The 15,702-nt window shown below is 32.0% G+C and overlaps 1 protein-coding gene across 4 annotated transcripts; it reads left to right on the top strand.

The window, feature by feature from the left end:
- The first annotated feature begins 6,795 nt into the window (after positions 1–6,795).
- On the top strand, positions 6,796–14,183 carry LOC114278170 (trihelix transcription factor GT-3b). 4 transcript variants are annotated; one of them, XM_028220178.2, is made up of 3 exons: positions 6,796–7,282; positions 7,905–8,465; positions 13,768–14,183. In XM_028220178.2, the coding sequence occupies exons 1-2, from the start codon at positions 7,034–7,036 to the stop codon at positions 8,436–8,438; spliced, it is 783 nt and encodes a 260-aa protein (XP_028075979.1). In that variant the 5' UTR covers positions 6,796–7,033; the 3' UTR covers positions 8,439–8,465; positions 13,768–14,183. The 4 variants fall into 4 exon arrangements, with proteins under 4 accessions (XP_028075979.1, XP_028075980.1, XP_082775180.1 ...); XM_082919054.1 differs by having other exon boundaries at positions 6,929–7,282; positions 7,974–8,465; XM_028220179.2 differs by lacking the exon at positions 13,768–14,183 and having other exon boundaries at positions 7,905–8,485.
- The last annotated feature ends 1,519 nt before the right edge of the window (positions 14,184–15,702 follow it).

Below are 15,702 nucleotides of genomic sequence, written 5' to 3'. Positions count from 1 at the left end.
TCGAATGGGAATTGGTTTGCGACAGAAGGAGACGAGTAAACAATCACACGGTGGATTAAAAGTGGACCCGATCCTAAGGCCCAAAAGCGAATGTAAATAGAGGAACATTAGCCAAAGAAAGGTATGTGAGAGAAAACCCTTAGAAACTTAAGACATAAGCAAACGTGAGGCATATACTAACTTGTCCGTCAGAGTGTTAATTCTGGCACCCTCGACCGGAGTGTTAATCCCTTTTCAGGTGGCAATCAGAGGATCAGAAACGTCCTTCAGGATCCAGGAGTATTTCCAAACCACATCACCACAAAATATTAAAGTAAAAATAAATGTGAGAGCGATTTAATATGTGAGTAATTTTATATATAAAATATTATGTAAAATTAGTTTATGTTATATTTGAAAACTATTATGCCAATTAATATTATATATTATGTAAATGCTTGATAATTGGTTAAAATATTCTTCAATCTGTCAATCCGACCAAAACTAGTTAAATCCCAATTTGCCAATCCGCTAATGTATCATTCGGTTTATAATTCTACTCTCAAATTGCCTAAAACGCACTACGAACACTGCTACCGCTCTCTAATTTATGTACATCCTTTTGTAAAAACTTAAAGATTCAATTAAAATAGTCAATTTTCAAGCAAAACCTCAAAAATGTGCGTTAAGGGATTAGGGAAGTGTCTTTCGATTAGAAGCCATTGACATTAGTTGAATTATGCTCACAAAAATCAAACACATAATACTCATAGGGCATGTTTGATTGGAAGGATTAAAGCACGGGATTAGGATTATTAATCCGTGGGCCCAATCATCCTATGTTTGTTTTGACATTTTGATTTAGGACTATTAATCCAATGGATAATTGATCCAACAAATTTGTAGGATTATTAGTAATGGGGTAGGGGTGGGATAGTTAATACCACACTAATTTAATAGGATTATTAATACCTCACTATTAGTATTGTGAATCAAACATGACTATAGAGTTGCAAATCAATTAAAATTATATACAGAAATCGATAATAGAAACATTTGTGAGTACATGTAAAGACATTACTTGACAGAATCTTACAAACTAGTTAAAAATTATTCTAGACAATCATGTAAGTGTTTTGTGCCTGGTTTGTTTGGGGCTGATTTCTTCCAATTGTTCAATCATTTTAAAATTACAGTTATTCTTTGATAAATGATCATTATTAGTTAGAATCAACAGAATTTGATCAATTATTTTTTGTATCATTAAATTAAAAAACTAAATGAAGCATTCATTTTTCTTCACCATCAATCGAAACACTATTCACAACACAGGATTCTATGTATTTAACATTTTAATCATGGTAACTGGAGAATGCAAATTTAAATGTGCAACAGGTATAGTTGCTTAACTGTGAGGAGCTAATGTCTAAAATGCCATTACATTAACTCATTCTCTTAAGATTAATGGACCAACATAAGATTGAGCAATAGGTTGTTAGATAATGCAAACTTGACATAAATAATGTCATACATACCCAACAAAGTAAGGATCCAAGTCTCCCCTCGCCAAACTTTGGCATCCGATGTATTAAATGAAAAGTCTATACAAATTTTGATTGTAGCATTTTTTAAGCTAAATTGATATAATAAATAGGAGAAAATTTGCATTGGGCATTAGTAAAATAAGGCTTAAAACACAACACCATCAATGCAAAAAAAGACAAATATAAAAAAGAAAGGGCAAATTACATATACACCCCTCCAGGTTTGGTTAAATTACAGATACCCCCCTGAGGTTTCGGAAATTACATCCCGCCCCCTGAGGTTTGTATTTTCATAACAATTTACCCCCTGAGGTTTATATTTCATAACAAATTACCCCCTAATTTCTTATGCAAATATAGCATTCAGGGGGGAATTCGTAATTTCTCAAACCTCAGGGGGGTATCTGTAATTTTGTCAAACCTGGAGGGGTGTATATGTAATTTGCCCAAAAAGGAAACTATGCAAGAATCAAGAAGAGAAGATACCGCATGTTGTCTCTTATATTTGCAAACATTTGATATGAAAGGATTCATGTTGTCTGCTCTCCTATGTGTTGTGTTTTATGTTTAAGGGCCTAAGTGGGTCTCCTTTGACACACTAACAACCGGCTCTCTCTCTCTCTCTCTATGTTGCTTGCATTCTGTGTAGAAATTGATTAGTAGGTGTTATATTGTCCAATTGGAAAAAGGGTAAATATGACTCAGCCCATCTACATGCCAAACCAACTGTAAAAAAGAAGTTGTTTGGCTATAAAAAGTTGAAAGTCCAATTTAGGAGTATTTTATGATGATGAGCTATTAAATAGTTCTGAAAACATTACAACAAAGTTATTTAAATTTTATTTAAGAGTTTTTAGGTTTGAGTTCTGATGATCAATTTCACTTTGAGTTTTTCTTATTACACTAACCATTACTATGAAGTAAAATTTCTCTTTAATATATTTAGAATATGTTTGAATTATAAATTTTATGAGAAATTTGGGAAGGAACTGAAAAGATAAGAGAAAATATATATAAAATATAAGCAATATTTCAATCATTTTTTCTTCATTAATTGTTTTCTCCTTTTATATATGTAAAGGATTAACAGTGCAGATACATCAAACCTGCTTCTAAGAAATGAGAGAAGGGGATGCAACATAACATCTATCAAGTAGAATAGATAGAAGCTAACGAAACCATTTTGCACCCTAATCAGATAGAATCCCTTGGCTTCATTCTCAAATCTAACCAAACGCAGCACAATTTTAATGCTGTGCTTGGTTGGAGGATTTAAGAAGAGATTTGAAAAAGAAAAGAGAAAAAAGAAAAGTTAGGTGAAATGTGAATAAAATATACCTACATTTCACCTAGTTTCACACACCTTTTCTCTTTCTTCTTTTAAATCTCTTCCCAATTTCTCCAACTAAACACAGCACAAAAGAATTGGTGCACAAGAATTTTTGTAGACCCCATTCTTTGACAACTATTGAATCTTATTGCACTCTAGTTCTGCAATGAAATCATTTTAAAGTCATGTAAAAATATACATAACTCGAGAGTCATACCCAAAGATCAACTAACCATCATTGCCTCTGTTGGTAAAAAGTCCAAGTTACATTTACCACCCACAAAGAGTGCTTTTGGGGCTCAATCTCAATAAGAGACAGGGCAGTCCCTAACCCCACATAAATCAGATTTTGTGTTCCCCTCACTTTTTTGATTGGGAAGTGTGAGTCTCTAGCCATGTGTGGGAGGTGAAGTAGAAATAACAATGCCCCTGATTATGCCTCACCTCTAATGTTTTATGTTTTCTGAAAAATGTTATAAAAGGTTAAAATTTGACAAGGCTTTATGACCCATGGAATCACATTTTCTTGTTTATTCTTTTTATTTTTAAAAAAATTAATAATTTTTTGCAACCTTGTCCTAGCCTTCTAATGATAAAGTAGATTGGCTGAATTTGGAGTTTCAACTTAAAGTTGTGAAATTGAAGAAATCTCAATTATTCTTAAAGAATGGTAGACTTGGATAAAAAAGAGGGAAAATAATTTATTTTCTCAAGAGAAAAATAAAAGAAAGAGTGGGTAGTTATTTATTGGCAAAATCAAAACCTTTCTATTTAGACAAACAACTAAGATTTCTTTAATTGTGTTGGTGAAGTTAGAACTCTAAATTTATCACATTTAAATTCTATATATTTGTCCATGAGCAATAATATTAGATTGATGCATAAGTTACAAATTTTAAAAGTAATCAAAAAAAAAAAAAAAAATGAAATGTATAATAAATATTCAAATTTAATATGATGTGATGTGATGTGATGTGATTAAAATAATCTATTATAAACAATGAAAAATGATCTAGACCTCTAAAAAAAGAGCTTTAATTTGTCTTTTTCTTTCCTCTTTTTTGTCTTTTATTGCACTATTTTTTTTTTTTTATTCATGGACAGCTCATTAGAGCTGTACTGCAGCAGCTCTAATTAGAGCTCTGCAGCAGCTCCGTATAAACAATTTCCTATGCATTTTAAAAAAAAAAAAATAGATGGAGTGACATTGCTGTTAAAACAGCCAAATTGTAGGGGTGCGGTAGCCCAAAAAAACCAGTAGGTCCCATAAAAGTTAAAAAGTAAACATGCTTAATCACATCCATTTGAAGAAACGAATGTACATCTTTTATAATCCATTCTTGATCCAGATACTTCCACTTGAAGAAAAAGAAAAAGACAAAAAAAAAAGAAAAGAAAATATAACATTTGCGTTTGCATATAATGATTGTAGGAGTATTTTCAATCAATTATTTAAAGTTGAAATTTTACTTGGCACTTTTAAAAATACATGTCAATTATTTATTATTATTATTTTATTTTGCGGTACTTACAATAAAATGAGTTCTTACAAAAACTATACATGTGAATCTGACAATAGAGTGTCTCTTTTTAAAGATGTCAAATATATAAATCTATTGTCTTAACTTTTAAAAAAAATTGATATAATTTTTAAAAATTTGAGTTAGAATTATTTATATGGAATGAACTTATGAGGAAGGGCTTAAAGGTGGGCCAGCTAAGTCCCTAGGCCAATTTTTGAACTCAGGCTCAGCCCAAAATCATGGAAAGGGATTACCGTTGCCACCTTCATCGCAGGGCTGGCCTGAATTTTTTGGGCCTACACTATTTTTTGGGCCAATTGCTACTCAAGTGTTCTTTTCCAATTGAAAATCCAAGTAGATAAATTCTGAAACTAGAGACTATTGTGGGCTTACTATGGGATCTACCTTAAAAATCTTAGTTTAATTTTTAAATTAATATTTGGATCAAAAAAATTAAAAAATAAATTTGATTTATCAATTTTTTTTAAAAAAATCAAAATTATTTTTCTTCTCTCCTTTCTCCTTTTCTTTTTCTTTTTTTTTATATATTAACAAATCAATCGATCATTTTTTTTTCTTTCCTCCTTCCTCTCTTGTTCTTTCACATTCTACACATCAATCAATCAAATTTTCTCATTTACCCATCTATTCAACTACAAAAAAAAAAAAAAAAAAATACAAATCATTCCAAAATTATTTTCAAAACTCATAACCAAATAAATTTTCAATTTTCAATAACTTATCTTTCAAAATACAACTCAAAACTCTTTTAAAAAATTAAACTAAACAGAGCCTAAATTGTTCATTTTGTAAAACTTTTCAAACAAATCATCATAAAAGAAAAATAGATTAATCGAACAAATAAAGTCACATAATTTGATCATATTTGTTTTACAAAAATAAAAAAGATAATTTATTATCAAAATTAAAATTTATCATTTGCATTTTAAAAACAAATATGGTTTTGATAAGGTGGTCATAATTATCCAATTAATATGATTTTTTTTCTTTTTTATATGAGTTATTTATTTGAAATCAAAATTATTGAAATAATTTGGATTCTCTCCAGTTAGATGGCCATACAACATAAGAGAGCAGTTTGGATTTGGTGGGTTTGTTTTAGGATCATTTAGAATATTTGTTCAAAAAATTAAGATGATTAAAAGTTAATAGCTATATATTTGAATTACATATGTATTATAAAAAAAAATGAATTGTCAATTTTTAAAATTATATTTATGATTCATTTTTTTAACATAAATATAATTTAAATATATAACTATTAATATTCGATCATTTTAATTTTTTTTCTTAAATATTTTATTCAACGAATTGTTAAAAATAATTGATTTGAATCACAGACAAGCCCACCAAACCCAACTGCAAGAGAATCCAAACCCAACTTTTTCTCAAACTAGTCACAGAATAAATCCCCATCACCATCCCAAAGCTCTTTCCTGGTAAGCGTGACGATACAGAAACGCAATGGGAACATATATGTCATATATGTCGAGAAAATTTTAATATATTCTCTTTTTTAAAAAGCTGTACTATATGAATTTTTAATTATATATTTTTTTAGTTATGATAATTATTTTTTTTAGTCATGACTTATAAATTTTTAAGTTATATCTCATATTATATTTAATTATGATAATTTTTCTTTTTTAATTATGATTCAAAAAATTAAAATTATATCAAATTTTTTTTTAATTATAATATATATATATATAGGGTATGTTTGATTGGGTGGATTGGAGTATGGGATTGAGATTATTAATTTGTGGGCCAAATTATCCTATGTTTGTTTTAACATTTTGATTTAGGATTAATAATCCAATGGATAATTAATCCAACAAATTTTTGTAGGATTATTAGTAATGGGATAGGGATGGGATTATTAATCCAATGGATATTAATCCAATTGGATAGTGAATACCACACTAATTGAATAGAATTATTGATTGGAGCATGGGATTGAGATTATTAATCCGTGGGCCCAATTATTCTATTTGTTTTAATATTTTGATTCAGGAATAATAATCCAATGGATAATTAATCTAACAAATTTGTAGGATTATTAGTACCCCAAATATTCTACCAAAAGTTTTACCAAATGTCTCACATGGGTGTGAGACCCACACAATGTGGGTCCCATGTGAGTCCCACATTTGGTAAAACTTTTGGTAGAAATTTTGGAGCCTCTAGCATTTTTGTTAGTAATGGGATAAGGGTGGGATTATTAATCTAATGGATATTAATCTAATTGGATAGTAAATACTACACAAATTTAATACTTTATTATTTGTGTTGCGAATCAAACATGAGCATAGTGTACAGTGAGATAGGAGCAAGGAAGAAGGATGTGTGCGTTGCCGCGTAGAGAGATGAAACCGAGTTAAGTAGTGAGGGAACTGTTTACAGTAAGAAAAAACACAATATCTGAAAACAAACCATACATACAAACACAACTCTCCTATCGTCACCAACTAAGCAAATTAAAATTAAAATTAAAATCAAAATCAAAAATCATATTTTGTTTTTCTTCACCCTTTCACACCTTATTTTCACACCACCCTTCTCTTCATATAAAATCTTTCTTCTTCTTTCTTTCTCTTCTTATCTATCATTATTTTCTTTCAATTTTCTCAGCAGCCATGGAGGGATATGATGGTCATTATATGAGTGTGAATATCGACAACACAGGTGATAGGTTTCCTCATTGGAGTGTTCAGGAGACAAGGGACTTCTTGATGATTCGAGCCGAGCTTGATCCTACTTTCATGGAAACCAAACGCAACAAGCTTCTCTGGGATGTGATCGCAACGAAAATGAATGAAAAGGGTTACAATCGTAGCACAGAGCAGTGCAAGAACAAGTGGAAAAACCTCGTCACTCGATATAAGGTACTTCTAGCTACTCTCCTATATAAAAAAAAATACAATACTCAACAATACAAAAACAATCTCTCTGATTACTCCCATGTTAGATTTAAAAAATAAAAAATAAAAAACATACCCAAATCTTAAGTCCGATCCTAGAAAATTAGACTATTAAATGCATACTTGACGTCATTGATGAAAATTATCCAAGTCATCAAGTTGTTGTCTTCCGCCTGTAATACCCTATTTTGTTCTTGTCTCACACAAAGATGGAAAACTTGTGAGAACAAGAGGCTAGTATTTAGAGCAGGACCTCAACCACATATTTGTAAAATTTTAATTATATATTTGTTCATTATAAATAAATAAAATTATAATAAGTAGGCCAGTAGATTGGTTTCTACTCATGTTATATTTTGTATTGATAACAATGGAAAAGATTTTGCGATTATAGAAAATTTCCAACCTAATGATATACATGAATACCTTATGTGCCACTCGAATAGTAGTAGAACATATGACTAATTTGTCGATAGTTTTAGAAATGATAAACCAATACTAAGTGATGTTGGACACATAATCACTAAGTCAGATTTAATAGATAATTTATTCGGATTACAAGTTTGACGTAGCTAGGTTTTTTTAGGGATGTCAAACAATGAAATTGGAGACGCAAGGAATGTGCCAGCATTTTCCTTTTTACAATGAGCTGCAGGCGATTTTCACTGCAAGGATGGAGCGAATGCTATGGACCCAAGCAGAAGGAAGATCGAATAACAACGAGGATGATAACGAAGAGAGCGATACAGTCAGAGAGATGATCAGTAACAGCAAGAAGAAGAAGAAAAGGAAAGTAATCAAGACTGGCATCAACCAAGGTAGTGCTAGTAGTAGTGAAAAGCTCAAGATTTTGAAGGAGCTTTTGGAGGAGTTCATGAAGCAAAATATGGAAATGGAGATGCTATGGATAAAGGCCTATGAGGCAAGAGAAGATGAGAGGATGGTGAAGGAGATGGAGTGGAGGCAAACCATGGATGCTCTTGAAAATGAGAGGATTATGTTGGATAGGAGGTGGAGAGAGAGGCAAGAGCAAAGAGGGATGAGAGATGAAGTTAGAGCTGAGAGAAGAGATGCTCTTGTAACAGTGCTTTTGAACAAGCTCAGAAGAGAAGACTTGTAGTCAGCTTTTGCTTTTTCTAAATTAATGGTATGATAGAATTGATCAAATTACTTGCATTTTACGTATTGTGTGATTTGGATTCCTGTCATCTTAATTAGTTTAATTTTATATTTTGTATTAATTTAGTCTAAATAATAACAGTGAGTAGGATTTTTGAAGAAAATTGTAACTAAATTAGTTGAGATTTACTCATTAAGTTGAATAAGTTTACAATTTTATTTTAAAAATCATGACACATGTCTCTTATATGCACATTTGTCATAAAAAAATGTTAAAAATTATAATTAATTAGATCAAATTGAGATAAAATCATAAATTTATGATCTAAATCGAACAGTCAATTGAAATTACAGAGAATAAAATGACACTAAGACTCAAAGTTTAGGGACTAGCAGTACAATTTGCTCTATAAAATTTATATAGGCAACTACGTGATCTTTTGTATTCTCTTTATCTCAAATTAAAACACTTATCATTGTGACTTAAAATTGGCTTACTCCTGGGGTGGCTGTTAATAGAAATTCACAGATAATCTGACTGCCATGGACTGCTTTTTCACCTATAACCCTCCTCAACAGGTTCGTGACATGCTTGAAGAATCTGATGCTCCGTGCAAGAGACCTGAGGATCCATCTGGTTTATCGTATAGTTCAACCATAAATATGATTACTGGGGACCATAAGACGACCACTGAGCCTTAGCAGACAAAACAGTTCACGGTGAACAAGTTCAAAATGATGCCTTGTTATTCGGGTAGGACTGCAAACGAATCGAATCAAGTGGAGTTTTACTGAGCTTCAGCTCGGCTCGGCTCGGCTCGATAAATTTTTTTAATATTATTTAAATAAAAAATATTATTTATATTATTTAATATATAAATAATATATTTATACTATTATTTATATATATATATATATATATATATTATTCAATATATTAATAATATATTTATTATATAATTTAAATAAAGATAAACAAGTCGAGCTTATGCGAGCTCGAGCTCAGCTCGTTTACTAAACGAACCGAGCCAAGCCGAGTTGTTAACGAGCCGAGCCGAGTCGAGCCGAGCTTATTCATAAACAACTCAGTTCATTTGTAGCCTTATATTCGGGTGATCTTTGTTCTGGTTGGCTAAGGTGCCCTTACTTGCATACCCATGACCCATTCACGAGAAGGAACTAGATAGGACAATGGTACAGCTACAATCCTTGCCAGTTTCCGCCCCTCCATGCCCTAATAGGTCTAATTGTGAACTTGCCCATGGAGAATACGCGTTGGTGTTCTATGTCGAAACAGAATGTTATGGAACGTACTTGTTTGTAGAATGACAATTTGAACCTGACCTGACGGGGACTCGGTTCCCTCGACTCCAATTAGAGCGATTTTTTCCTGAAAAATATTCCCAACGGGCCAGGAATGGTATTAAAAAATGAATCCTCGATAATTTCGTGCCGGTGATGGTGATACGTTTCCCAGCCCCAGCCCCGTTCCCCCCCGAAGTAAAATTATTATTATACCCCTCTTTATATATATGTGTATATCTATATTTTTTTGACTTAATTTAGGGTTAGGTTCACACTCACACAAACACATTGTCTCTCTCTGCTTTGGCTGTTGCTCTCTTACCGCTCACTCGTTCCTCCTTCATTGCTGACGTCGCTCATTCTTCACCGACGTCTCTCTTCTCCCTTACCAGCATCTTCCTTCTCCCTCGTCGGCTCCCTCTCTCAAACCACTGTATAAGTATGAAGACGAACCAAAGTTCATTCTGATTTTCATCCCTCAATCGACTCTCTCTCTTTGGTATGATTTGCCTCTTTCCTCTATCAACTCTTCGATTTGTCTCTCCTTCTCACCGTTTTTATTTTTATTTTTTTGTGTACGAATCTTATTTAAATAGAGGATATTTACTCTGTATGTGTGTATATATCTGTATGTATGTGCTCTGTCGCTTGATTCTCCTCTGAATTTTGCTCTGTTTCTCACTGTGTGATCTCTGATCTTCTAGGTATGTTTCGTTTCCAGATCTCTCTCTGTTGATATATATATATATACACACATAAATCTGTATGTGTGTTTATGAAGTTTGTTGGATTTGATTGGATTGCTGATTATTTTGTTTTGTGAGCTGTAATTCTGTGATTTTGTTGGTTTAGTTTCTGGAACAATGTTTGTTTAATTGATTTTGTTCAATAATAAATTACTTTAATTACAGCTAATAGTTTGAGAAACATCTTATTTTTTGTTTTCATTTTCCTGTTGTTAATGGTTCCATTTGCAATGTTTCTTAAGCTTTGACAACTTTGTGTTACTTTTAACTATGGTTGAAGCAAGTTTGTTTCATTTTTTTTCGTGACATCTAAAAAGGGTATGTGATGAATTATCTGCTTTAATGAAATGGCATGTTGTCGTAGTTGTTTCATCACTATGAGTTGGATATTGGAATATTTTGTGGATTTTTATTTATTTTTTGGTATTCAAATAATATGTTGTGATAGAGAAAATTGAATTATTTCTATCTTCCTTGTTGTTCACTTGTATTGAATGTGCATACATGGCATTCTTTTGTTTTGACTGAATGAATTGTTGCGCATGTTTTCAGATTGTATAATATGATTAATTTAATCCATTTTTTTATTTGTTTGCTTGTTAACATTACTAGGATGATCATTTATTAATTTGTTTTTGTTTTAAATTTTTATTTTCGATTTCTTTTAGAAATGCTTCATTTTATCCATTCTAGAATTGTGTTAGAAAAATTTGCTCTTTAATTTTGCTGCCTCTTTATTCATTTCATGTTGTTTTTATAAAGGTTAAAAATGTCAGATGTTAACTCTCAAGTGCCAATTAACTCTCAAGTACCATTTGAGAGCGAGGCCTCACAACAATCATCGTCAGTTGCCAACTCACCTACCAACTCATCGTCTCCCCTCTCTAATCAAAATGTTATTGATTTAGAAGAAGAGTCTAATACTTGTGGATGAACTAGAAGAAAACCTAGTGTTGTATGGGAACACTTTAAGAAACAACAAGTCCATGCGGTGCGGAAGGCAATATGTAATTATTGTAATAAGCATCTTGGAGGTAATTCAAAAAATGGAACTAGGCATTTGCATGATCACTATAAGAGTTGTGCTAGGAAAAAAGTTATGGACATGAGGCAAAAATTTTAACTAACAACTTTAATAGAGAGAATCCAAAAATGAATTCTTATATTTTTTATCAAGATTTTGTTAGGAAAGAGTTGTTACATGCCATAATATTGCATAAATATCCCCTCTCTATCGTAGATCATGTTGGTTTTAAACGATATTTAGCAGCACTCCAACCATTGTTTAAAGTACCTTCTCTAAATATGATAAAGAGCGATATTTTAAAGATTTATGATTATGAAAGGGTAAAGACATTGAGTTTGGTGAAAAACAATAAAAGTAGGGTGGCAATCACAACTAATATATAGACTGTTAGTAATCAAAAGAAATAATCCATGGCTGTCACAGCACACTTTATTGATGATTCATGGACATTACAAAGTCGCATTTTGAGGTATATATTTGTAAATTTGCAATTCATTTAAAAATTCTATCTTATTCAGTTCAATTTGCATGTTATTAATAATTGTTCATGAATATTGTATTTTAAGTTTATTTATGTTCCATGTCCACACATAAAAGAAGTTCTTTGTGATACTTTGCTTGAGTGTATGATGGACGGGAATATTGACAGAAAAATCTCTACTATTACTGTTGATAATTACTCCACAAATGATGTCATGATTACCATGTTGATGGATAAGTTGAGTAATACATCGCTTTTGTTGGATGATACTTTGTTTCATATGCATTGTTATGCGCATATTTTGAATTTGATTGTCAAAGATGGACTGGATGTCATACGAGTGGATGTAAACAAAATTCGAGAAAGTGTAGCTTATTAGACAGCGACACCTAAAAGACAAGAAAAATTTGAAGAAACAGTCAATCAATTGCGCAATCCACATACTAAGAAATTAGGACTCGATTGTGTAACTGGGTAGAATTCAACATACTTGACGTTTCAAACTGGCTTATTATATAAGAATGTCTTTTCTTGGTTGAAAAATAGAGAGCCCTAATATAAGACCGTGCCAAGTGAAAAAGAATGAGAGTTTGCTAGAGAAATTAGTGGGAGGTTTAAGATTTTTTTTTCTATTACAAAATTATTTTCTGGTACTAAGTATCCCACAGCCAATGTTTGTTTCTCAGCTTTATGTGAGATTAGGATGACACTGTCTCAATGACTCTCTTGTGAAATTGAAGTGGTTAGAACAATGACATCAAAAATGTGGAAAATTTTGATAAATATTGGTTAGTGATACATGGTGTTATTGGAGTTTCTGTTGTACTTGATCCTAGGTACAAGATGAGTATATTGGAAGTTTATTTTGAAAAATTTTATGGAGACAAAGCTGAAGAGAAAATTGATAAGGTTCGTTAAATTTGTTATGATTTGTTGTAAGAGTATTAGAACCGAGTTGGTATGGAGACCGATGTTGTTGCTGAATCTTTTATCCATCCAGAAATTATTACAGAGACTCTTTCGGAGTATGATTTGTTTATTAGTAGAAAGAGAAATAAAAAAATGAAGAATGTAAAATCAGAATTGGACCATTATCTAGACGATAATGTTTTGCCAAGAACTTTAAGTTTTGATGTTTTGAATTAGTGGAAAACCAATGGACCAAAGTATCCGACCTTACAGGCAATAGTTAGGGATATTTTAGCTATTCCTGTATCCATCGTTGCTTTTGAGTCAGCATTTAGGACTAGTGAAAGATTAGTGAGTCCACATCATAGTAGACTTCATCTAAACGCATTAGAAGCATAATGTGTGCACAAAGTTTGCTGTGAGCTGCAGAGATAAAAGGTACTCAAGTAAATATACATTTTATTATTTCAATTTTATATTACCATAGAATAATTTCAATACTTAATTTATATTCTTTGCTTTTTAGGAAATTCAACATTGTAATTGGTGGGCTATGCGACTATATATGATGATGATGAGATCGACTTGGATGAGTCATGTGGCACTTTTGTATTAGTTGCCATCTTTTTTATTTTAATTGTTAACATTTTTTACATCTTATTATTAATATTATTATTTTTTTCCTTTCGTTATTTAACAAAAATTCAAGTTGAAGGAGACGCTGAAAATTGTATTATATCAAATTTTTGGAGAAACAATATTGTTTTATTGTGGGTTGAGTGATTTAGAATATATTGTGTGTGTGAGATTAGTTGTCCATGTTGTATTTTGATTCAATACTCATGTGGAGTTATGTTCACAGGTCTTCCTAATCCTGTGGGAGATGGTGTGAGTGCTGCTTTTGACAAAGGGGTTAGGCTATATCTGTGCGCCAATTCGTATTTGCTGCTTCCTGTAAGGAATCTTGTTCTATTTTGTCATTGAGTTTTGTGGCTACTAGCTTGCTAGGTAGTTCAAACCTGTGGCATTGTATAAAGATCTGTTATTTAACTGTTCAATTTTTTTATATTGTAATGGATTTGGTTTTTTTTTTTTTTTTTTGGTAGCTTATCCCTTGCGGGCTGTGTTAAGGACTTTCTTTTCTCTTTGCAACTTGCTCAATTCTCCTTTGTGTGGAGCTTGAATAGGTTATGGTTTCTAAATGGATGGAATATAGGGTTGCTGTAAATATTTTTGAGTAGTGGCAGTGTGGCTATTCCAAATAATCATGTTGAAGAATTTTGAGAGGGTTGTTGCAATTGTTATGTGGTGTGGATTGGATTGTTGTACATGTGTGTTGTTATGCTGCTGTGGCCTAGGCTCTTTTGAAGTGGTTTTGCTATGCTACTGTTTTGTAGATTGGGCTGTTATATCTTATTACGGATGTACTGGATCTGTTCAGGGATTTTTCAGGGTCAGAGAAATCTGATCCCCGTTAGGGGGCGGGGACGCAGACTGGAGGGAGGGGCGATGGGTTCCCTGCCGAGGATCAAGACGGGGGTGGAGAATTTAGCACCTTCAGGTATTGAGGACGGATAGTGTAATCTCTGGCCCCGTTCCGTTGCCATTCCTATTTGTTTACACCATCCTCACAACGACTTAGAACTGCGCAACAACCTAGGATTTGTCTAGGATTTTCCTCATGAATAATCCGGTTGCCAATCCTTTTTTGCTTCATTACTTGACATTCTTTGCAGTATTGATAGACGTACATGGATGCAAATAGTAAGACAAAGTTCACTCATTTGAAGGATATAGATGGTAGTAATTTCAATATTGCAGAATTGGGAAATTGATGGGTTATGATCAATGTCATCATGTTATAAGCCACTTTGAATTCAGTACTCTATGAAGCCTAATTTTCATTCATTGCTTTTTTTCCCTGCTACATTGGTTTTGATTGATCATGTACACTGGTTGGTTTATTGGGTATAAAATTTGTGGATGTGTATGTGTTTCTATTAAACTTTCTTGTTTTGAGGACTTTTACGCTGCGTTTAGTTAGGAGATTTTGAGAGGAATTTGGAAAGGAAAAGGAAAAAGTTAGGTGAAATGTGAATAAACTATACTTACATTTTACTTAATTTCACACATTTTTTCTTTTTTTTTTTTGAAAATCCCTTTCTAAATCTCACAACCAAACATAGTGTTAGTTGCAGTTAAATCATGACTAAGCAGTGTTCTATAAGATTTATGCTTCATACCCCCACTGGGGGTCGACCCCCAGTGAGGTGTCGGCCCCGGATTGGTCCGGAAAAAAAAAACTGTTTTTTTTTTTTTTTTTTTTAAAGTTTTCAGCCAGTGGGGGCGCGCCACGTCACTGGGGGCGCGACCCCACTGGGGGTATATAGCGCTGTTGGTTCTATAATTTGATTATAATAGGTTTTTTTTTTTTTACAAAACAAAGCAAAGGGTTGGTGCTGGAATTGCTCAGTTGATCATTTGATCATTTCATATAATTCTGGTAATCAAATTTACATGTTCTACAAGTTCCATATTCTGGGGACGTTTAGCTGAAGGGTTTTTATTTTATTTATTTATTTATTTTGTCGGCTTCAGTTGTGTTTGGTTTGAGTTTTCTAGATTAAATTTTTTGAAAATTGAGTTTTTTTATTTTCGTGTTTTTTTGTTTTTAGTGAATATTTTTAAAATTTTAAACATTTTTTTTTACTTTTTTAGATGCACCTTACTTAGATGTGTCTAAAAAGTAAAAAAAATTGTGAAAAAATATTTTTAAAAATTAAGAAATACATAAAAA

The sequence above is a fragment of the Camellia sinensis genome, chromosome 3, assembly GCF_055761805.1.
Source record: "Camellia sinensis isolate YWXY chromosome 3, ASM5576180v1, whole genome shotgun sequence".
Lineage (NCBI taxonomy): Eukaryota > Viridiplantae > Streptophyta > Magnoliopsida > Ericales > Theaceae > Camellia > Camellia sinensis.
This window is presented reverse-complemented; position numbering and strand designations above follow the sequence as displayed.